The 25,078-nt window shown below is 42.3% G+C and overlaps 1 protein-coding gene across 1 annotated transcript; it reads left to right on the top strand.

Annotated features, from left to right (window-relative positions):
* Nucleotides 1-304: 304 nt before the first annotated feature.
* LOC115597462 (filamin-A-interacting protein 1-like) lies at nt 305-24,236 on the top strand. The gene is made up of 6 exons (XM_030443384.1): nt 305-662; nt 12,231-12,525; nt 12,988-13,161; nt 13,740-13,918; nt 19,884-22,686; nt 23,585-24,236. Exons 2-6 carry the CDS (start codon nt 12,238-12,240, stop codon nt 23,792-23,794), a joined length of 3,654 nt encoding a protein of 1,217 aa, XP_030299244.1. The 5' UTR covers nt 305-662; nt 12,231-12,237; the 3' UTR covers nt 23,795-24,236.
* Nucleotides 24,237-25,078: the final 842 nt, after the last annotated feature.

Genomic DNA, 25,078 nt, shown 5'->3' with positions numbered 1-25,078 from the left:
AACAGTGGGCGAGTTAAATATAGAACTATACTTTTAGCTCAGTGGTTCGAGTCAAAAAGAGCAGAGAGAGGGGGACAATGGAGGATGAGTGAAAAGATCTGGCTCTGTGACAAAGCACATCACGCCGCACCTCTGCCTTTCTCCTCGCTGGGCAACGGCCTCTTTCAACCGCTGAGAGGGAGTAGAATAATGCCTGCCCACCTCCACCTCCCCCCTCCTCCTCCTCCTCCTCCTGCTCCCTTTCATTTTCATTCTCACACACTCTTCAACTGACTTCTCGATAGGATAGGATAGGATAGGATAGGAGGGAAGGAAAATGAGAGGTGTGTTTGAGACTGCTATGCAGAGCAGAACTGGATAGGCTGTGGGAGTGAAAGAGGGAGGGAGGGTGAGAGAGAGGGGGAAGTTACAGTGCTCTCTATCATTCCCTCTCTGACCTGAGGAACTGGAAGGAGAGAGAGTGAGTGAGAGTGAGAGAGAGAGAGAGAGAGTGAGAGGGGAGAGCTTGAGATGGCTCTTGGCACAACTGAGTAGCCAGCAGACACCACAAGTGGACCACACAAGCCAGAGGATATCAGTGGATACTTGACCGCCCTTTTTCTCGAGGATTACACTCGGTGTGACCATTGATTCGCTCAAACCTGGGGACGACGCAATAGCAGGTAAGTCAGTTTCTGCTAATGAAAGAATTCTTGTTCCCCAACCAGAGGCAGCCACACGCATCTGGCAAAGCAGAGCTTCTCAGCTGTTCTGCTTTCAGACCTGAATACAGGAAACAGCTCAGGTAGAGCACAGGTGCTTCTGCTTCACTTGTCACCTCTCTATGAAGCCAATAAAGGGCATTGATTGATAGAATTCCACTGGCTTGGCTTCATTTGAGCTGCGGTAAGAGCTTTTTCTCCACTACATGAATGAAACAACTCTTCCCCAAAGTGCTTATACTTTTTATACATTCAACTGACGTGGATTTGCAATTGCTCGTCCATTAGAAGACAAGGGACCGCTCTTGGTGCTGTTCGCGGCGATACAGATTTGGCATTGTGACAGAGAGTCATGAATTAAACATGACTCCATGAATTACATCTTATGTTGCTTTATGAATAAGACCATTTAGTGTGAGGGCTTTTGTGCTTTGGCGTGTGGGAGGAGAAGCCCACGACTTCGCCAGATGACAGGGGATGATGGTGCGCTGAGATGAGAGGGAAGTAGCTCAGTTTATTAGTTAGTTAAGGCACGCACTCACGCAACTTTTGCCATCAACTTCTTAACCCACACCACTGCACTTAGTGTACACATGCATCACACTGTTGCTCAGCACTAAGAAGCATCTGAGGCCTTCAGGAGCTGCAGCAGGATGTCATCTTTCATCCGGAATATTTATGGATGTGTATGTAATGACGCCAAAGTGAATTCCATTTCATCCGCATGAAGTCATCAGACACATGGCTCCGGCTAGCTGCTGTCCATTTGTCAAAGGCTGCATCACTTTGCCTCAGTAAGCCCAAAAGAAAATATGAAATGTATCTCACCCTCAGCAAGGGAATGCAACGCAGGTGTGGCTCGCTTGCGTTGCTCCTCAAAGATCTTGTCTGTCAGTGTCCAGGGGCTCTGCGCAACCTCACCCTTCCTCCTCCCACCCTCTCCAGCTGATGTGGCCCCTGTGCACTCACTGATATCACCGCCGACACAAGACAAAGAGAGCGAGTGGGGCCGATATTACTCATTAACATTTTTGTGCTCGGTCCAGTTTTATCTAAGCTCATCCGCGCCGGCTCTGCACAAGTCTGCGGTGCTCAATCAGCCAAATGTCCACCGGAGAAAAAGACAGATTTGTGAACCGGGCAGTTATCAGTCGCCGCTTGTAAATGAATCAGTCCTACTGTAAATCAATGATGTGCTCCCCGTTTAAACTGAAGCAAGCTGGCGAAGCTTGGGTGTTTGCCAAAGCCGCATTGATTCGAGATGCACTAAATGTGTCACTGGCTTACCTCATGACATTACTATGACTCTATGTCACTTGAGTTGCTCATGCAGCAGGGTGACATACTGTAATTAAGCTGAGAGTTGTGGCGTTAGCCTGAACACGAGATTCTGAGGAGCAGGAAACTTTGTTTCTGTATCTAGTGCTTGCAGCATGTGCAGCATGTTTGCAAAGAATTGGTTAACACAATGAGAGAAGAGGATAAAAAACAAATAAAAATAATTTGACCGAGAAAAATGTAAACTATTGAATGTAAGAACGAGACAGCATGCGTTGGAGCGGAGCTGTTTCAAAAGCAACGATTCCATTATTCTTTGACACCTTTACGGTCTCCTGCACATTATAAACTCACTGACCCCATTCCTTTCTCGTTATGAATGTGTGCTTGCGCCTGTGTGTTGGACATGCGTGTCCGTGGCTAATTCGTTTGAAGACATGTCTGTGTGCATGAACACAAACACATTATAGTAAGAAGGTGGAGCTCACTGTGGCCAGTTAGCGGGTGTCTTCCTCCCCATACGTCTGCTGGGCCTCAACAACAGCTGTCACTGACACATGCACAGCTCCAGTCGTATAAGGGCCTCTAGTACATGAATTCCAAAAATGCAGTTTGGACACATTTGGATATTTCGCAGAACAGTCAGTGGTACTACAACTCATGTTCCCTCGGTTTAAAAATAAGTCCTCAAACGCCATGGCAACCCAAGATCTTCTCAAGATCATTTGATACGTGGTGGGCAAGATGTCACAGTGGATTGACTGGTTCTTGACGTGCACTTAGAACAGATGAGGTCATTCTTGAAGTTCTCTTGCAGCGGAAATACGTCCTGTTGCAAATGGTTCAGGCTCATCAGAGTTTCTTGGGCTCTAACTGTTAATTAGCACATGAATCATGCATTGCACCACTCAGTGGCAGACTCAAGATGTTTCAGGGGCAGAAGCGAAAAAAACCAGCTGGCACCGGCACCAGCTGTATGAGGTAGGACACCATTATGCAGCAAGTTGTGACAAAGAGAGGGCATTTCACTATGTGTTGTCCACAACCTAAATGGCTATTTATTAGATTTTCTCCACTGGAAGGGCACCATAGAAGGTCCTTTATCACCTGTCCACCACTGGAAGCTCACCCTAGAGGAAGGGCACCCTGGAGGGCACTTCATTATGTTTTTATCTACCATAGGGGCATCTAAGGGCATCTTTTTGGGCATAGAAACATGGGGCCACTGCCCCCCACCCTCATCTTTCTGAGCAGGATAATCTTACTTTAGGTTGATGTAAGAGACTTCTAAATTCCACAGAAGGGATTGATTAGTTGATCTCAACCATATTCCCACCCTCCCTCCACATCCCATGCTTTTCTTCTCTCATCCATGCTTTTTGAGGGGAAGTGACTTAATCATGAATCTTCAGTAAACTGGTGTCTGATGATGACAGCAACCAAAAGATCTAATCTGTCCAGTGATGTCACTGTCGTGAAGGGAGAAAAACAGCCTATGTTTACTGAACGCACCAAGATAAGTATGGCTGGCCTCTGTGGATGATTGTCCGCTGGCGCTGAAGACCAGATATCACACTGTAATCTCACATGAACTGTCAACGAGACAGAGTTCTTCATTCCGCTGCCGTCTTAGTCTTTTGTCCCACCTGAAACAATGCATTCATTGTTCCTACGATAACCAGCTGCTATTTTTCTTTTAGGAAAAAGGTAAACGACAGACAAAAGAGCACAGTCACTGTAGCAACAGAAAACAATACAAATGCTCACCTAAAAAACTGAAACAGTTAGTGGTGGTGGAGATTTGGAATTGGATAACCAAATTTGGATAGCCTCATATTTAATTATCATTCCAAGCATACGATAGTGTAAAGTCTTCAAAACAGCTTCCACCTTATAAAGATGTTCAAGGTGCATAATGTAAGAATCAGCCACCTGTTTAATCCACAATCAAAACGAATGGCTAGGGGTCACCATATCACCAAAGTAACAGCTAACTGCGGCTGCTTTTAGCTAGTATGCTCAGTTAGCCGTGTAGTAGGTGGTACAGAAGCTGACTCAAGTATGTCTGGACTATGAGCGTGGAGCAGTGGGGGGGTGTTGGTGTTAGCGCTGCTAGCAAAGGAGCCTTGGACCACCGGGGCTAGCTTGTTAGCGTGTTAACTTAAATAGATGTCTCTGCAAAACAAAACATAGACCTCTTTTGCTTGGTCACCACTTGACAAGTTAACGTCCAAACTTGGTTATCCTTTTACCTTTGTTTTGGTCTCCACCACCTCCTGGGAAGAAAAGTTGCTAAATTTGTCTGTCATTTGATGCTGTTCTGGTTAGCAGTTGGCTCATCAGAAATGGTCTGATAACAAGACTGTGAATCGAGAGTTATTTGTCTGTATTACCTAAATGCTAATGCAAGCATGACAACATGCTCCCAATGACTAAATTGAGGACTTCACCATTGAGACCATTGATGTGTGTTTCATGGCAGTCCATCCAATAATTGTTGAAATATTTAGACCCACTGACTGATTGCCAACAATGGAGTAATTCTTAAACACGGCTGCTAGCAATGGGTTAGTAAGAGCAGAAAGACTTAACCATGCAGTAAAGTATTGAGGCCTCAAGTGTAAGGTGGAAAGACACTTGTACTTTTGGGCAAAGCAAGAAAAGCAGAGGTGTATTACCCAAATACAGCTTATCATTAAAGGGTAACTCCAACAATTTTAGACTTTAAAATATGTTTAGGTCTTGGGGCGTACTACTGCCGATGTGAAAAAGTAATATTAAGTAAAGCCTTTTGTGTCTCCAGAGGAAGATGCATGTAACGTGATAAATTGTCTCCAGTGATGTAACTCATTGACTAAAGTGCACTGTGGGTAATGTAGGTGCCAGGTCTTAAAAAGGTAGAAGAATGCATTTGGTGAAAACGTGATTACTCACGTAACATTACATTATATGAGTATATGGCAATTATACCTCCAAAACATCACTTAACTCTTGAGGTGGTAACAGTGCGAAGGTGCCAGTGTGGATACAGTCACACAGTTCTTGTAATATATGAACTACAAAAACAGAGTGCCATTAAAACAACAAATCTGTCCAACAAAAACAGTACATTTAACTGATCAGTGGCATGCCAAAGGCCCAACATTTCTATGCTGCACTACGCAAGAAGCCCAAACATGGATTAGTCCTCCTCTGAAAGACAATATGGGACCACTAGCCAACAGAGAAAATCAAATCAGTGGAATTCTGATCTTGTAGGCATTTGGACAAGAATTCAGACAAATGGCTGACTCTATTACGATGTGCCATATCTAAGACGGCTTCATCCATAGGTTCCTATTCATAGAACAGCCAGAACTCAATGTCCTTCTTGATGTCAATGCCATAAAGATGGTCTCCACTCAAGACTCTGGTGCTTTATAAGTTGATCTTGGTTTACAGACACTCGGTTGATGTCACTGGGGGAATTGCTCCGCCGTTCGACGCTTCAACTTGTTAAACCCTTAAGAAATAACAGATGTGTTAATTTTTCCCATCATGTATGCTTATCAAACCAATTACAGATGCAGATTAATCATGTATTCCAGCAGCTGCGCCCATCCATATGTTTGGAGACAGTATGTCGCTTTATACCACTGAGGGTGACATGTTGTGTGAACGACTACAATATGCATCAGAGGCTCCCACACACATCAATATTCATCATGCATGTCTCAGCATGTAAAGATTTGCCAATGCCCCAGTGAGTAGCACAGGGATCGTGTAAGTTCATAAAAGTGAATATTTAACGAAGCACAGGCACAACCCATCATATACATGTCGTGTTTTATAAGTGACTGATTCAGGAACTGAGTCTTTTATGAAGCAAAGCATGCAAGTAAGTCATTAATGTGAAGAATCATGTGTAGAGATGTACCTTCATTCTCAGTTTGCTCATTATTGAAACCTTAACTGTTGGAGCTACCGTAGGCTGCAGTGAGAGGATCAGGTTAATGTGACATCAGGAGAATACTACAAGATGAAACCCTCCACTGACATTTTGCTCCAGTACTGCATGCCAACGTTAGAGTTATTGTCGCTATTAGGTATTAATAGACGCCACGATTACAGGAAGACAAGCTGTGAATGCTTTAGTTTTGTCCATGAAGACTGTGGAAGACTGTTCAATTTAATGGAAAAAAACGCTCTTGAAAAGAGGAATCTTCAGGGAATGCGTGCAAGTCTGAGTCAGTGTTGCTATCTGATGACATCCATCTCTGCCTAAAGCCTCTTGAACACGGCTGTTATGCAAAATCTGACCCCAAGGGTCACTGGCCGTCTAGGCTGGAACACGCTGTCCATCAAACTCCTGGAACAGACCGCAGCTTTGTACCCTTGCAAAGGGAATAATAGGTGCTTACAAAACATTCAATATCAGATGGATGACTTGTAGCTTCGGATCTCATCCAGTTTTGATTGAAATTCCCATATCTTGGCCCACTGGTGTGTTTTTCTTGTCAGGACGGGAGAGCTCCTCAAGCGTGCTGCATTTTATCAGTGTCCTCTGGCAGAACAAACTGCCAAACGCTCGCATGCAAAGAACATTTCCCTCTCCTTATTTAGTCACATTGGGTTTGTGGTGTGAATATATCAAACTTGCTGAATCAAACAAGTCATTTTCCTATAGGATTATAACATTATTTGCAGCTGCTGTCCTCATTCCTCATCTCTGGTAAATGAATTTGGCCACAAGTCAGACTTTTTCTCTCTGTGCAATGTTCAGCAGTATTATAGGCTGATATATTAGGAGATTAAAGTCTCTAAGGAGAGAAAAAACATGCGTGTTGCTATTGTAGGGCTTGGGCTAAGGGTATCAGAGCCCATCATGCTAATGTTATTGCTAGAATTGTATAGCTCTCTAACTGTAATATCTGTACATGAACAAACAAAAAAAACATTTATCAATCAATTAAAAAACCTAAAGGTGACATCTTCAAATGTCTAGTTCTGTCCCACCCACAGTCCAGAGCTCAAAGATGCTAAGCTTAAAACATTAAGAAATTACTTAAAATATTTAAGTTTAATTACACAAGTTCACATCGCGTTAGTTTTTTGATGATGTTGAGTTAATGTGAATAAATTCAGTAACTTAATTCTAATTAAATGTAGTAGCTCAGTTGGTGGAGAAAGGGTCCGATGTACAGGGGCTTTGTCTGACCTGCTGCCCTTTGCTGCATGTCACCCCCCTCTCTGACCCTGTTTCCTGTCACGTCTCTGAGCTGTCCTGTCAATAAAGGCAAAAAAACCCCAACCTTAATTGAATGCAGACTTAAACTATGACATATAAAGTTAAGGGAACTAAAAACTAAAACTAAATATATGTATAATAAGTATTTATTAATCAAGTATGATACATAAAATGAATGCATTTCAAATGAGTTATTTCCTTCTCCTGTGATAAATCACACGTCTGTTTATTTGATTTATTCACGTCGACTCAACCAGACAGAAAATGACTTAAATGTGACTCTATACATTGAATTTATGTAATACAATAAGATGGAAATTTACAGGGGATTAAGATAGTTAAAGTTACTGTTTTTGACGTTCGCTGATTAATTAATTAATTGATTGATTAACTAATTAACTAAGTGTTTTGGCTGATAATATGGAGTTAATCTAACCGGTGTCACAGTCTTCTTCCCTATTGATGAACGCTACTCTTGCATCTGAAATTCTTGGACTAAATGTTGTATCAGTCTGATAAGACATGCAGTGAACATCAGTGGTATTCACTAACATGATGACTGCTCACAAAATTTTACAGCCCCTTTTTTCACTTTGGAATGGCGGCACGTGTTTCGTCGGGGCCTATATATACTCATATATGTGACAGCTGGACTTGCCCAAACCTTGTGATAGATTTGGGGTGCCGCTTTAAATTTAGGCGCAGGCCTTGACTGGGGCCTCGCTTGGTATTAGGCCACCCTTTTCTATTTGAAGGCACTGTGGCGTTGGATGCCGTGCAATCAGTAACATTGTGCTGATCGTTAAGATGCCACAAATGCTTGAGTAGGCATTGTGGCGGGTTGGCACGGACCTCAGAGTAAAGCCTTATTGTCTGACAGCCATCTCTACTTTATTTTCCATAAGGACAACTGGGCAATGTTGCATGTCAGACTGGAATGCAGGTCACGTGGTCTTTGGAATTCTCATATGTTGCTCCTGAGAATTCACCACAATGAGACTGTAGTGACCAGTCAAGGTGGATCAAAGACTTGTCATCAATAGGCTGTAATGACAAGCAGACTTTAATGACAAATTCTTGTCAAACAAAGTCTTGTCATCAACAAGAGTCTGTGAAGTTATAGTGGCTGTTACAAACAGCTTCAGCTGTCAAGGAGGTGTTTTATATGAATCTAACTGTGTTACTTGAGAAAACTTAAAGCTGCTAATATCAAACTTTTTTTAATGATCAGTAGTTCATATTAAAAATGGATCAATGAAAAGGGTAAATCATAGTGACAAAGACTTTAGTTAACATGCTGACAAGCTAGCCCCGGTGGTCCTAGGCTCCTGTGCTGGCAGCATTAACACCAACACTCCCCCATTGGTCTAAGCTCACAGTCCAGACATACTTGAGTCAACTACTGTACCACCTGCTACGTGGCTAACTCAGTCCTGCAGTGCATTTTAAGGTCTTTCAGCTTATTGTTTTGGTTTTAGAAAAAGCCTTCAAAAACATCTGCAAGTTAAGAAACCTACATAGTACCAACAATGTTTGACAAAGATAGCTTTTGATGCATTTTAGTGGAACGTTTGCTCAAGGGGCTGATATTCCCTACCTACATGTCTATTTTCATATACTCCTCATTATTACATAGATCTGATTACGTATACTGTAGGAGTCAAACAGCGATCCATGCATTCCTATGTGACCTGTGTGATCCCAAATGTGTTTGCGAAACTCCTTCCTTTTTGGGGGGTCCAGCATATGCTTCAAGTTCGTCAGAAACAGGGTAGTTTGACAATATCAGCCAACATTTGTACAGGAACCCTTTTCACTGACCTTTTATACGTTAGTCTTGGTCAGTTTAATACATTTAGATGGTGCGTTTCTTTAAGCCTATAGAATTGGTGTTGGCAAAGCTTTATAATAACCATAATTAATAAATTGTTGATAGATATAGTTAATTAAACTTAAGTTAATAGTTTATTCCTGTGTTACCAGACAATTAAATGCTTTTTAAACCATTAATCAAGCAGTTGTAAAGGTTTCTTGAACAACACTTACAACTTGGCAATTCCAAATAATGTTTATAGATGAACTACACAGTATTTATTAACCGTTTACGAAGTATTCTCGACATTAGCTGCAACTTTACAAAAACAATTGCATAATAACTGGTTTATAAAGCATTTTATTGTTTGTTAACAGTGAAATATCAATCAACTTAAGTTGAATTAACTATAAATTCACCATTTTTTAATTATAGCTATCAAGTGTTACTTTGTTATTTTTATAATAACTTTTTGCTATCAGTTATGACTTCACACACTCTGACACTCACTCTGCTGCTCACTCTATTGACCGGGAGTGACACCGTGAAACGAAGCAGGCCGTTACAGTAGCTCCTCTGGATTTTCATGGCATCAGCCCAGAAATTAAAAATAAACCACTGAGTGCCTAAATCAGCGTCAACCATTTTGTCTCATTTAGGAACTCGGCCCAGAGTCATTTACAGTACTGCACATGATTCTATGTTTAATCACTCATGCCCCCATTAGTGCCTGTTTTAATGCCCCCCACCACTGGGCAACTCTGGCACCGTCTGAATGGTGGAATAAACACTGTAGGCACTTGTGTATGCGGCTGTGCTATGACATTTGACTCAATGATAGTGAGCCCACAGCTGAAACTAATAGTTATGGATAGGAAAGAAGGCACTGCAATTAATCTCCAGTTAAGAACCTGCTCTCGCTGGAGCCAGTGTGCACTCACTGAACTCCCAGGACTAAGATAAGGAATGCACTTAATGTGTTGCTTCGTCAATTCTTTTTTTCTTTCCTGTTTGAACTGAGAGATGCATTCACTGTTATCTTGCACTCTTCCCCTCTCATGTGCTTCGGTCTTTTTCCTGCAAACAGGTGGGATTCAAAGAGGCTGGTTTCAAGCATCATTAGAATTCACTGCAGTCTTTACTTTGCTGACGACTATTACCCGAGAAGAAAGACATTTTTCTTGAACCAAACCTTTGATATACTCACTTTCAAACCGTTCAACACTGCATAATCTTCTGTAACAGCCTGCTCACTTTCATCATCTTGTTTTAATCTAGGTGGACTGATTCAAATGGTAATTAATGTTCTGATTTGAGCTTGCCAGATTCCAGATTGTTTCAGAGAGATTAGTGGTTGTGTGTGTACATACAGTAGCATATACTGCACCATACATCCTGTGTACAATGTGCATGTACAAGTGTATGCGTTCCAGTCCTGTGCTTGAGAGAAAATTCATGACATTTTGGCGAGCTTGCTCAGGATGTCTCAATGCATGATTCAGAGGTCAGGGTGCTATGACATCACAAGGGTGCTACGGTGGGGATTTTGAGGGGCCAGGGGCGTTTTCTGTTTGCAATTAAAAAACGCTGTTGATGTCATATCTGAAATCGATCACAAAGAGTGAACTCGCTGAGGGACTCAAGGCTGTTGTCTGAGAGCTTAAACAAACAGATGCCTGAACACACGCAAACATACGGCCTATAGACTTAAGCACATTCACAAAGACAAAAACTGACACAGGCCCACCTCATCGTAATGACCAACAGCGAGGTGTTCACCGTTTACTGCAGTGATTCCTAACAGTGTGTGGGCCTACTTGTTTAGCTAATTGCTAACTGTGGTGGGTAGAGCGGCGTCAGTGTTAACGGAAGGTCGCTGGTTCAATTCCCCTGGTCTGCATGATGGAGTGTCCTTGGGCAAGATACTGAACCCCGCCGCGCAGGTGGTCGAGTGGTTAGAGCGCATGCCATAAAACGCAGCCAACCCCGGTTCGATTCCGGCCGGAGGTCCTTTGCTGCATGTCACCTCCCCCTCTCTCTCCCATGTTTCCTCTCTGTCTACTGCTAATAAAGGTGTCTATGCCACAAAAAATCAAAAAAAAAAAAAAAAAAAAAAGATACTGAACCCCAAACTGCTCCTGATGTGCTGGTCGGCACCTTGCATGGCAGCCATCGCCATCAGGGTGTGAATGTATGTATGAATTACTGTAAGTCGCTTTGGACAAAAGCACCTTCTAAATGCCGTAAATGTAAATGTAAAAGAAACTGAAACAAACAAATGGGATTACTAGCTTATGATATTGATCTTCACTAAGTTACGATACCAGTAGGCTGCAACCACCCTGAGGGTCTTGTTGGCTAACACCAGAACTCCAGGTTTTGCTGTTGAGAATGCATTAAAACAAGCAAGCGGAGAAGTTAAAAAATTTGATTAAGTAGGCTAATGGTTAAATAAATATGTAAGCCTATCTAAAAGGAATTGTATACAGTTTGCTAAAAGCAATGGATTAACAAAATGAATGAATAATCGAGTATTGGTTGGTGACCTCTGAAATAGTGTACTGCACGAGTTAACAATACATCTATACTAACTCAATGCAAGTCCCCCGGCTCGCTGTATGTTTAAGTAATCAAGGCTACAAAACAAGCATGCTACAGGTCACCTCAGCATGACTTGTGCCGTTACGAATGATTAATGCAGTAAAATTAAATTTAGAGTCTGTCATCAACGGATTTATTTTCGGGATCTGGATAAAATGTGTGACTCAGACGTTTAATGTCAGCAGAGAAGGTTAGAGCAGCCAGGAGTGCCACAAATGTGCTTCCAGACCATCAACACTCAGCGTGAGATACACAACCATTGTGGAGACTGGGACGTGTTGGGAATGCACACACCGCCATACAGCGTACCAAACACACACACACACACACACACACACACACACACACACACACACACGCCCGCTGCCAGGTTAGTATGGAGCTTTATTCCAGAGCTGGATTACTACATGGGACAATGTCATCCTGTGTATTTGTACTGCATGCTTGTGTTTGTGTTTGTGTGGGTGTACATGCCATTGTATGAAAGTGGGTCAGGAAGGCAGCGTATGGGAAGTAGCAAAATAAGGAAATGGTAGTTGAGATATAACACTAGACAGTATATGCAGAGGATTCGACAAAAACAAATGTGTTTCTTCTGTTCTTGGTGCAGGTAGAGCATGAGGTCCAAAAGCGGCAGGGTGGAGAGCCCGGCCAACGGGGTGCTTGGGGTTCCACAGGCTGACCATGATGTCAGCCACGAGCAGGAAGTGGGTCTGCCCGTGAAGAGCCTGATGGCCAAAGTTCAGCAGATGGAGGGTGAGGATAAGGTGGAGGTGAAGGTGATCTCTGACAAAGAGAAGCTGCTGATCGAATCCCCTGAGGTTGGTGGGAAAAGCGAGGACATCATGGATCTGTCCAAGAAGGATCTGTTGAAACTGCTGGGGATCATGGAGGGAGAGGTTCAGGTGGGTTGGGTGTTGTGTCCCATTGCGTTTGGCATCTTTTTGACCTTTGAAGTGTGGTAATAAGCAGGGAAACAACAATGAGGGAAAGAAAACATCCAACACAAAGTCAGTTTGAATGGGAAGCGCTTCTGCTGTCATTGGATTGAACTGGACTGCAATTTTCTGCACAATAGCTCTATCTTGTGGCTGAAAATGGCAGTTTAACGTGCCAGGCAAATGTGCCTTTTGTTTACCAAATGACAGTTTTGGAGAAAGTTAATGATACAAATGCGATAACGGTTTAAGCACTCTGAACTGTGGTGTACAACTGAGAAAATGCAGCATTCAGGACATATTTAAGATAATTTGCACATCTGGGACAAAGAATCCTGTAAGTGTCCAGATGGAGTGAAAACACATTCCTGCTCTTCAAGTCATAACACTGTATCATTTACATATCTGTATATGTCTCTGTGATTTCAGGCCAGAGAAGATGTCATCTGCATGCTAAAGTCCAAGCCGACTCTCCCGGAGGCCCTTGAATCACGTTATGGCTCCGCGGTACCAGGTTCGGCCCTCCAGGCGCTGCAGAGGGACGGCTTCATTGCTGGCACTGAACCGCACAAAAACAGTGTCTACCAAAAGCCAATGGTCGAGGTCAGCCGCCACAGCAACTTTTCGGGTTCAGCCTATTTAAATGTTTTATATGTTTTAAAGGTGCAATATGTTAGAATTGTAGTTTAAAACATTAAAAATGAAGTAAAATAAACAACAGTCTGGGCAGAGTATCTTTGATAGGACTGCTAGCTGCATGGCTAATTGATGCTATTTAGCTAAAGGCAGCTACAGCGAGCACCAGTTTTTGGTTATTCTTGTGAAATGCTGCCCCCTGTTTGTATGAATTAAACGGGTGGCCAATTTTTTACATATTACACCTTTAAGTAATTGCTCCATGCTGCTGTTGTTACTATATGAGCTTAGAAAATATTTTTAAAAACTATTACTTAAATATTTGGAATATTTTTCTCATAAATTATTCTTTTATTCTGAAAATTAGCTGTATAAATATTACAGTGAATTTAAAAATGCCATGCGACACTCCAGAACATCTTTCAGAAGCCTATTGCTGCATAAGGTAGCAAAAGTAAAAAGCAGTTTTCATACGTCCACGGTCCTTGCATGTGTTTGTGCGTTTCCCTGTGTGCATGTGACAGTGTGTCTTTGCCCGCTCTCAGCTGGAGCGCCTGCAGGAGAAGCACAAGGAGACGTACAGGAGGATGCTGGGTCAGCTGCTGCTCGCCGAGAAGTGCCACCGCCGCACTGTCCACGAGCTGGACACGGAGAAGCGCAAACACGCAGACTACATGAACAAGAGCGACGACTTCACCAACCTCCTGGAGCAGGAGAGAGAAAGGTGAGGAGGAGAGGAGCTGGAGCATGGAATTCCCACAGCACTGAGACGAGAGGGCAAAGTCCTTGCATCAGGTTCAATTCTAAACATTAGAGTGACATTTCTGTCAAAGAATAATTCTACATAACTGTAGTGGAGTAAGAAAGTACAACGTTTGCCTCCAAAATGCACTTGAGTGGAAGTATAAAGTAGCCAAAAAAGGAAACACAGGTAACTCAAAATTGTACTTAAGTACAGTACTTGAGTAAATGTATTTAGTTACATTTGACTGCTGCATGAGTTGCACACAGGACAACATTCAGTGTCAGTGTAACTTTATTTGCAATTGTAAAATGAACAGAGGGTGGAGTCATGGTGAACAGGTGAAATACATGCGGAGGAGAAGAGTGGTAAGAGAGAGGAGGGAGAAGTGAAAACATGTATTAGACAGCAAACACGTGAATACTGGGAAAAGTGGACGTTACGTTTATAAAAACCAGTGTGGACATGTGATGTGTGAGAAGCGAGCGAGTCCGGGGAGAAATCAACATCAGAGAACGTGTGAAAGGTGGCCCCATCAGCCAAGTGAACCACCGGAGAGAGAAGAGAAGAGGAGAGGGAGGAGCTGGTTACTGAAGTGATAGCCTCAGATACCTTTGTTTGACAGAGAGGAGGGCGGTGGAGTGGAGGCGTGTAGGTGAGGAAGGGGTCAGGCTCCTCGCTGTGGGAAAGAGGGAGGTGAGGGGGGCACTTGGGGGGGGGGAGGGGAGGGGAGGGGAGGAACAAGCGAAGGAATAAAGGGCTTTGAGGAGAGCGAATCTCCCATGACATCATCTGTGAAATGAAGTCATGGCCGGGGTTGCGACCCGGGCTTGTTGGTCAGGAGGAGACTAGGGGCGAGGGGATGGGTGAGGAGAGAAATCGGGTGTCCAGCATCCGAATGGGGTGGGGGTGGTTACATCACGTGTGCACAGAGGGGCCTCACGGAGATCAAACGAGCCTGGTTGTGTGAAGGCGTGGATGTGCAGTGAATGTGTATGAGAAAGGGGGGCCATACTAATTAACGTACTATTAGATGAAAGACTTTAATTGGCTGTTGCTTGTTAGGGAATGTGTTTTGTAGCAATTCCCATAACGCATCGCTGTTCACTCTCACACAATAATCCTGAGAGCGAGGGGGGGGGGGGGGTTGTAGTGATTCATTTTAAATTGTGCATCTAAGCCAATATGTGGTTTGCTACGCTTATTAGCATACACAGTTAGCCAAGAGGCATTATAACATGTGTGCAGGAGACTAAGACAAAGAGCATCTGTAAGGTACTGTATAATACAGTGTATGTATACATATAGTCAGTCATCTGTAGAGCAGACTAGACCACGCATGTGCTGCATTTCATGAACTGTCAAAACTTCAAACGGTTCATCGTGAGCAGCACTGACCCTGCAGAGGCACTGGATCCCTCTCTTCCCCAGGCTTTTACTACGGGACACAGGAAACAGACCATGAAAGCTAAATCACCGTAATGACAGCTGAACTGCCATCACACACTGTGGAGAGGGCTGGGAAAGGAGCAGCAGACTTCAGCTGAGTATTATAGCTGAACTCATAAGACAGGGGAAGAGTGTAGTCAGGATTCAGAACATTTTAATAAAGAATTTGGATGTACTCGTACCTAGATACTTATCTAGAGTAAAGTTGAGTGTTTGAGTGTAACTCACACTGTTTGGGGTTTTGTAAGCATGAATAGAGCGCAGTGTTGTGCGACTGCTGAGGACTTTGTTTGACTGACACTCTGCTGAACTTTACTCTAAAAGCATATTTCGCCTGAAGCAAAATATACACTTGAATGAGTACAGAATCAGAACAGAGATCAAATCATGAAAGTCAAGTTTGTTGTTTTGTCTTTGACGTGCAGGCAGATTTGTGCATCTTATGATGTTATCAAAAGTAGCTGTGACGGTATAGGTGGGCCTTTAGCAAGCAGTGAATAGAATAGTGTAGAAAGGGGCCCCCCAGATGTTTCTTGTGAATTTTTTAAAAACAATTTTAAAAAATTATAATATAAATTGGTTTATGTTGTTAATTCTCTAAGTAAAAATGCTCTAAATTCAAAGGATCCCTTATTATTCAGAGTCAAACTTTGCAAATATAGTCAATTTAGGTAACTTAGGAACCTAGTATTTTGCATCTAATGCTTATACAATCAAATAAGTTGTTTGCTTTTGGCATTTTAATCACCAACATTTTAACCAGCCCTCAATGAAATTTCTACCATGCTGGTGCCAAGCAAGTATAAGGTTTCTGGCCTTGATTCCAGCAAGTTCACCTCAGTTCACTTCAGTTCGTCAGACATTAAAATAGTTATTGTTTTGCTTCCATTATCAAACAACTTGTGCAGGATACCAAAATTCATACTCTGGGGACCATGAATGTCTGTAGAAAATTTCAGGGAAATCCAACCACCTTCAGTGTTTACCAAAGTAGCAGATCGACTCGCCCACTGACTTGCCATCTCTTGAGCCAAGCTGCTAGCATGGCAAATTTAAAAAAAAAAAGGGAATCTAGGCTATTGTGATCAAAACTTTGGAACAGGAAGCCTCCACTTTTGAAGCATATGGCACCAATCACAAGTGAGCTACCACTTACTTTTACTTGATCCTTGGTTTGCATGCAAGAAAGCAATGACCTCCTTCTTATGCCAAGTAGTTTCCAGCGGGTTCCTTGGCTCGTGCACAGGTCGGCCTCTGTCACCTCGAAGAAAACATGGAGGGGATGAGCTCTGCGAGGTCTTGATTTGTCAGCACCTGCACTGCCCAGATCTGTCTCCATAGAAGGACACAAAACTAATGCTTAGAGTCATGATAAGTGGGTGAGAGAAAATATGTATCCAAACCATGGATTAACTGATGAGATTACGAAAAGATTCAAAAATGCACAACAACATTACTTTCTTTGCACAAACACAATAACACCTACACAGAAGCGTGCACATGTCTGCCATGTCCGATAACGCTCTGTTTTGACACCCACTCTTTCATGTGAGACGGAAGTGTGTCATCATCTTGTCTTTATCAATACGATCTCCACCAGCCATCTGGGTGAGAGCGAAGAGAGAAAAGCCAAAGGCCTTGTGCCAAACACCTGCAGGAATGCAGAGAATGGGCACAAGGGAAGCAGTTTATGACTGGTAGCTATCAGCCATTAAAGCCTTCTCAAAGAAGGGAGCAATTTATATGTCAAGAAGTTAAGATATTTCAGTGACGTGGTGGTAATGACTCATGGAAGAAAAAGCTCCCGTTCCTCTGGAGTTTTCAAAGAGTGTGAAGTCACGCACATGGAATGAAAATGCAGACCTGAAACTGGAAACAAAAATTGGTTGTTTCCTTGTCGTTGTGAAGCCTTCCCACAACGTCTCCACATTCTTGAACCATCTGCCAGCAGATTTTGTACATCCAGTATATGTGAACCTGTTATGGTTGTCTTCAAATAGTTCTGATTTCTCTCTTTCAACACCACATCAGTCTTATGTACTGTACACTATCACTGACTCTCTCTTGCTTAAGACGATATGCTTTTTCTCCGTCAAGAGAGGTCATTACTGTACAACACAGTGTTTTGACAGCTTTTTGGCAGTTTGTGTCTGCTTCAATCCTCAGCCTCCTGACGGGGGGCTGCAGTGCCTCTGAGCAAAATTCCCTTGGAAACATGGGATCTGGTGAAAAAAATGTTCTCTCACGGAGGATCGCACCTGTGTATTTGCTTAAGAAGTGTGTTTCTTCCACAAACACTGAGAAGCTGGAACCCTCATTCAAACAACTTCCTTAAACCTAATGCGCACTTCAAAATGTTAAAACTAAGGAGAGAGCCACGCAGGGGGAAGATCCCTCTCTTGTTTTTCTGCGTTGCTTTATCAGAAGTGCTTTTTTCCTTGTGGTTGAGCGTTAAGATTCATCGCAACATTCATTTTGCCACTTTGGACTGAACAAACTGTTCACAGCCAATTTGTTGATAATTATTTCCTCCTCAGTAACATAGCACAGGCTTGCTAAACTGTGGTTCCTGCATGACTGGACCACTGGAGCCAATTACGACTGACATCATGACTTTGACCTTTGCATGAAAGTAATTTTAGAGTGCCAATTTCTAGGCTATCACTGACATCTGACTGTGTAAGTATGAATTTTAAGAGCTGCACTCTGAGATCTGGATGGCTCCTTTGTACAGTAGCCAGACCCACTAATTCCACTTGGCAATGAAGGCTGCTGGTAATATAAATCAGTGTACTAGATGTTTACTGTCATTTACAAACTGAGAATTAACTTGTAGAGTTGCAATTGAATTTGACTCGCAGGGAATCATTAGGGTTATGAGAAATGTTGTTTTTTATATGATTGTCGGATTATCTCTACAGTTTAATGCAAAGGTCAGAGCATAGCACTTCATAAACCCATTGTCATGGATACATATCCTCCCAGATCTTCTTCATCTCAAGGGAGACATCCAATTCAACCATATCTGGTTTCCTCATCACATGTAGACTTTGCAGGCATCCCAGTTCTAGTCCAGTTTCCCCTCGAGTGGAACTACAGCAGACATTCTCTCTTGTCTCCCGTACCAGTGAGATTATTGCTTCTGCTCTGCAATATCCTGTGCACTTTAGAAAATGGAGATATAGTTTAATTTGCACCACAATTGCACTGAACCTTGACATATGTTAATACTTCTTCACTCTTTGCACCAATGTTGTACATTTTCTCAAAAGAAACATCTATAGTTCTGTAATAGTCTATATATTTTCTATCAAACATGTAATGTTTTGTAATAGCATGAAAATTGGGGGGAGCTTTGCAAAACACTCCTCCCGTGCCAAAGGTCCCACCCCTTTCACAGTGTCCACAGTAGAGCAGCACAGACACTCTCGTACACACATCACTGCCTTATATGGATGAGGTGACATCACTCATGAGAGAGGTCCTGGTCCTGCTCCACTGTATTTATTCACCTTTCATTTGTCCTGATAACATTCTTGGAATGTGACGGCGGAGGATCTGTAGGAAAGGAGGCTACTTCTTTAGCATTTTCACTGGATTTTATATGATCCCCAAAGTGTTTATGTGACAAGAGCATCCATAGTTGGTAAGTTTTAAATGAGATTTGTTGTAAAGTTTCTGAAATGTTGTGTGTTCACAGTAGTGAGGCTCTTCCATGTTGTGCTGGTGCCTATATTAATTTGTTTTTTTTCTTTTTGCATTGCAAAAATGTTCTGGCTGAATAGTGTATTAGCATTTCCCTGGGTGTGTACAAGGAGAAGATGCAACTTTGCATTGAATCTGCTTTGCATGCATTTTGTGCGAGCTGGAGATGAGAATGGGCATGAGCAGCATAGAAAGAAGCTAAGAGAAAAGAGGACCACTTGGTGAGTGGGTGTTGGTTAAACTTTCACTAGCAGTTTGTGTTCTTAGTCTCTATGCCAACAACACGGATGAAGATTGCATAAGTGTTGGGTGTTGTAGTTTAGATTTATGTTCTTTTTACTTGTTCTGCATAGCACAGTTTTACCATGTATGATTTTTCATTTATCTTAAACTGTCTAAAGTAATCAAGTGATCTGTCAACTTCTGTTTTCTCACAGAGAGATAGAAATGGTTTTAATTACTAGACTTCATAGCCAAAATATAATATTTGTGTGGTTAAATGGTCAGTTACTGGATTTGTGTCTTGGGTTTGTATCTTGGGGATTCCTGTTTGGAAATGATAATTTCCATAAAGAGAGCACACTTTGACACTCAAAATTCAAAATGTCTGAATAGATTCAGGATTTTCACTTGCTGCCATTGAAACATTAACAGAGATCAAACATTGCATCCTGGAATTAAAATTATACATATTTTCATGACACAGTGGCAAACACAGCTATATTGTTACTGACTTTAAAATCAAGAAAACACCAAACTAATCCTTGCCTTTGTTTTTCACTTCACATTGTAGATTGAAGAGGTTGCTTGAGAACGAGAAAGCTTACCAGGTAAGAAAGGAGAAGGAGCACTCTAAACGTTTGGCCAAGGTGCAAGAGGAGCTGGTCAAGTTAAAGTCCTTTGCCTTGATGTTGGTCAATGAGCGCCAGCAGCACCTAGAGCAAATGGACCAACAGAGCCAGCGGGTCCAGGAACTCAGCCAGCAGCTGAAGCAGCGGGAGCAGGCACTGAGTGAAGCCAGGGAGCGTGCGCAGGAGGATGGCCACAGGGTGCTTAGCCTGGAGGCTGAACTTAAAGAGAAATCTGCCAAGTTCACCCAACAACACGAGGAGATGAGTGCCAAACTGGCAAGTCAGGAGATCCACAACCGTCAACTCAATGCCAAACTTTTAGGGCTTTCACATAAAGTGGAGGAGCTAGAGGAGAGCAATAGGACCTTGAGGAAATCTGAGGAGGAACTGCAGGAGTTAAGGGAGAAGATCGTCAAAGGGGAGTGTGGCAACTCAAACTTGATCGCTGAGTTGGAGAACTTGCGCAAACGGGTGCTGGAGATGGAGGGAAAGGATGAGGAGATTACCAAAACTGAAAATCAGTGTAAGGAGCTACGAAAGAGGCTACAAGAGGAGGATACTAAAAGTAAAGACCTCAGGCTGGAAGTGGAGAAGCTCCAGAAAAGAATGATGGAGTTAGAGAAACTTGAGGGTGCCTTCAGCACAAGCAAGGCTGAGTGTGCACAGTTACACACTGCTCTAGAGAAAGAAACAGGCCTGACCAAAGAGCTCTCAGATGAAGTCGTAGTCCTCAGGATCCGAATGAAAGAGCTTGAGTCTTCTGAGCTCAAGTTAGAAAAGTCTGAGCTGAGCCTTAAAGATGACTTGAGCAAGCTGAAGTCACTGACTGTTGCTTTGATGGAAGAACGAAAGACCCTGGTGGAAAGAATGCAGTCAGATGAGAAGAAAAAGGAGGATCTGAGTGAGACTGTCAAACTTGAGCAGGGTAAAGTTATGGAGGTGACTGAAAAATTGATAGAGGAAAGCAAAAAGCTATTGAAGTTGAAATCAGAGATGGAAACCAAAGTAGAGAGTCTAACCCTAGAAAAGGGGGAGCTGAGCACTAAGCTAGCCTATGAAATTGATAAAACTAAGGATCTTACTTCTAAGGTCAGTCAAATGAAAAAGAGGATGGATGGGTTCGAGCAGGCAGAAAAGCTCTCAGTGAAGAATTCAGTAAAATGTGAACTTGGAAGAATGTCCGACCCCATTAAAAGAGAAGATAACAAAGTTAAGGAGCTGACATTTGAAATTGAGCGCCTAAAAAATCGTCTCAAGCAACTTGAAGTAGTTGAGGGAGATTTGATCAAGACAGAAGATCAGTACGGCATGTTGGAGAAAAGGTTCATGACTGAACAAGACAAAGCCAACATTCTTTCCCAACAGGTGGAGGAAATGAGGAGTCAGATAGCACGAAACAAAGCAATTGAGAAAGGAGAGGAGGAAAGCCAAGAAGAAGACCTCCGACAGCAATGCAAGAGAGAGGAGATTAAAACCAGAGAACTGCAGGCAGATGTTGTAGCGCTCAAGGAGAAGATCCATGAACTGATGCACAAGGAAGACCAACTTTCTCAGCTCCAAGTGGATTACTCGATCTTGCAGCAGAGATTCTTGGAGGAGGAGGAGAAGGCCAAGAACATGGGCACTGAAGTTTTCCATCTCACTAAAGAACTGGAGGTAGCAAAGCGTCATAGTCGGGCGCTAAGGCCCAGTTTGAATGGGAGGAGAATGGTGGACGTTGCTGTGACGTCCACAGGAGTGCAGACAGAGCCATTGTCCACTGGGCCATCAGAGGAGGACACCCCAGCAGTGTTCATTAGGAAGTCTGTTCAAGAGGAAAATCACATCATGAGCAACCTCAGACAGAAGTGCCTGAGGAAGCCAACAGAAAAGAACAGTGCTATTGAGCGTTCACCTTCATCCGGCAGCGACCTTGGCAAGAAATCCTGGATTCCCTGGATGAGGAAAAAGGACAACACCCCTCAAGAGACCAACTTAGAAAAGCCTCTGCATTTTAATGGAAATAATATGCCCTCTGAACTAACCATGTCCCAAAAGCAAGGGCAGCCTTTACGCATCAGGGTAACACCAGACCACCAAAACAACATGGCCACTCTTGAGATCAGCAGCCCCACTGCTGAAGACTTCTTCTCTAGCTCAGCTCCCCTCAGCCCCAACCCATCTCAACCTAAATCCAGAATCACAATCATTCCCACCTACTCTGCTCCAACCAACAAGAGAAAGTCCACCACTGGACCTCAGGGCCCTGAAAGAGCCAAGTCTCCAGTCACCATCACAACAATATCCAGAGCCAAATCTCCAGAAAGCAGCAGAGTTCCCTCCTCTGCATCAGGAAGGCCCTTGTCCCCTGTGTCTATTATGACAGTGAGCACTGCTATAGTCCCGGAAGCGTCTGCCTCCCCAGAACCACAAGAGATGACCATGGGCCGAGCTGTGTTCAAGGTTACCCCCGAGAAGCAAATGGTGCCAATGCCTATACGGAAGGGCCCCAACAACAATAGCATCATCACCACTGACGATAACAAGATCCATATTCATTTAGGCAACAGCATCACCCCAAAGATGGTAGTCAGACCAGTGGCTACTGTAACAGAGAGCAAGGAAATGACCTTATCAACTGGGACAGTTTTACGCTCCCCGCGCCAAATTACTACCACTGCTACCAGGAGCACGCAGAGCAAAGTGATGAGCAGTATCACAATTTCCCCTGTCACATCCACCAACTCCAGACCCACACAAAACATGGTATGTTTCACCTAAAGGTTGTCTTCATCCAAATTATGAAATGACATGTTTTCTCATTGCTAGCTTAGTTTGTTCATTCTTTGAGTATCCTGCCCAACAGCAATTTACTCTAGATAATCCACAGATATTGTTGCCAACAGTTCATTGGAAATACTTGCTGCTTTATAAATCTGTATTAAGTAGATGTGGTAAAAAGTAGTACCAATGAACCTCCCTTCACCTCCACCTCCACCCAGGCAAATGAAACACAAACTATCTACTTTGTTGAGCACCTTGTGAACGCAAAAAAACGTGTTGCCCACAATGTTGAACTATTTATTTGAGACGCAAGTCTTTTTTTAATGTCTGGCATCAGATTCAAACACTATGTTACACGTGCAATGTTAAGCAAGACAGAAATATGTTCACTAACAGCTTCAACTCACTCTTCCAAGAAAGATGAAGCAAAATTGTGCTGGTCTGTCAGTGGACCTTATAATATACTCAAAATCGACAGTGTGACAGAAATGGCCCCATGGGCATTTTGCCACTCTGCTACAGTCATGCGGTAATTTATAGTTGTTACTGGGTGTTTACATTCACAAACAGCTATGCAGGGCTCATTGCCCTCTGGCTGACACAAAACACTCTTTCACCAGTAACAGCACAATGAAACCTTGCCTGGACAAGCGCCCACCCACTAGGTTCGAAGTGAAAGAAATATTAAATATTTACATTTTTCTTTCACACAGCTCTTATAGCACATTTGAGCAGTTACGATGTTTAGAAATTCAGAATTCCTTTTTTCCATAATGGGGTTTGCCCCTTTTCCATATTTACTCTTTATGTTCCCCTCAAGTGCTGCCCTGTTTTCATTTTCCTGTTGAGAAACTGTACTCTTTCTCCCCATTGTCAACAGACTGGGCCGGACGCCCAGACACCTCGAATAGGAGGACTGACTCGCATCCCAATGTCCAAGAGCCTGAAGACAGGGAAGGCTGTACTGGGATCCCTGGGGATGTCAGGGGGAATGAAGCTTGAGTCACGAACTGAGAGCCAGTCTATGAGGATAGAAGTTAAAAAATCCACTGTGAATAGCAATACTTTACAAAATGGAGGAAAAGCTTGAAAGAATAGTACCAACAGAATAACTTTGTTTGTTCATATCTAAATATGATTTTACAGCACTCTGGTGGTGCAAAAATACAGCTCAGTTAGACAAAGACAAAGAGGCATTTTTATGTAATTAAACAAGCCATTCATTTCTCATTTTTGTTAAATGTTTTGTACTTCTCATATCCAATTCTGCCATTTAGATAGAAATATATTTTTACTATATTAACAGTGTGTATTGTGTTGGGCATTTGGGTTAAATATTATGTCAAACCGTGCTGCTACTAACTGCTTCTTGCTTTGAGTGGTTGTCTTACACATGAGAGGAGTTTGTTGAGAATATTTTATATGGACACAATATAAGTCAAACTACTTGTTTTAATGTAAATTATGTTTATTTTTTTCTGTAAAGGATTTGTACTGAAAAGTATTTTAAATAAATGTGATGACAAAGAGTAGTGTGACATGCAAATTTATGTTGGAAAATAAGAAACACATATATGGAGAGAAGACTTGCACTTGAGTGTTTCATCCATGCACTTGTTGTAAGTCTTGCTCTCACAACATTACATAGGCAGTACTCTTCGAATCTTCTAGGCCTATTCTCAGATACTATGCTGGGCAACGCAGTCATTGAACAAGTGAGTTTTTTAATGTGAGCGCCAGTCGTATTAATTTTGTTATTTAAAATATATTGAAGCAGAAATTCAATGTACAGATCGAAGTTCATTGACCTCAACAACATTCTACATATTTTGTGAAGTCAAATCAAATGTATTTATATAGCAGATTATAATATTTACCACAACTTTTCGGAACTGTAATTAAATCATGAATCATCATTAAAACAAATTGATAACAAGATTTAAACATTTGTATCATTAGAATTAAGGACACTCGAGTGTATTTTAATACCAATGAATTTACAAAAAGTAACATATTTCCATTTACACTTTGAAAACATGCATTTACATGGACTCCCATCTCTAAATTTTCAAGAAGTTATTCAACATTAAACAACTAGATTTCTTTTTCTGTATTCTTTGTTTTGCATTATATTATATTTTTTCCAGTTTCCAGTTTCTTTATTTATAGTATAGAATTATATTATAAAGGTGTCATTAGTTCCATTCTGTCTTGTCTTATTAAACTACAACTGTTTATATTTTGAATAATGGATATTTGAATTTTCTGAATTTAATGAGCAAAATAAAACAAAAAGATTTACCATGTTAAATCAAATTTTAAACTTGCATGATTTCAAAATACTAGCTGGAAATCTCAAAGAGGGGGAATTAAA

This window comes from Sparus aurata, chromosome 16 (assembly GCF_900880675.1).
Source record: "Sparus aurata chromosome 16, fSpaAur1.1, whole genome shotgun sequence".
Taxonomy (NCBI): Eukaryota; Metazoa; Chordata; class Actinopteri; order Spariformes; family Sparidae; genus Sparus; species Sparus aurata.
Note: the sequence above shows the minus strand (reverse complement) of the source record. Positions and strands in the feature narration are given on the sequence as shown.

Coding starts and splice junctions, on each gene's coding strand:
- LOC115597462 (XM_030443384.1), top strand. CDS start 12,238: ATGAGGTCCAAAAGCGGCAGGGTGGAGAGCCCGGCCAACGGGGTGCTT. Junction 13,162..13,739: donor ACCAAAAGCCAATGGTCGAG/GTCAGCCGCCAC, acceptor GCCCGCTCTCAG/CTGGAGCGCCTGCAGGAGAA. Junction 22,687..23,584: donor CCAGACCCACACAAAACATG/GTATGTTTCACC, acceptor CATTGTCAACAG/ACTGGGCCGGACGCCCAGAC.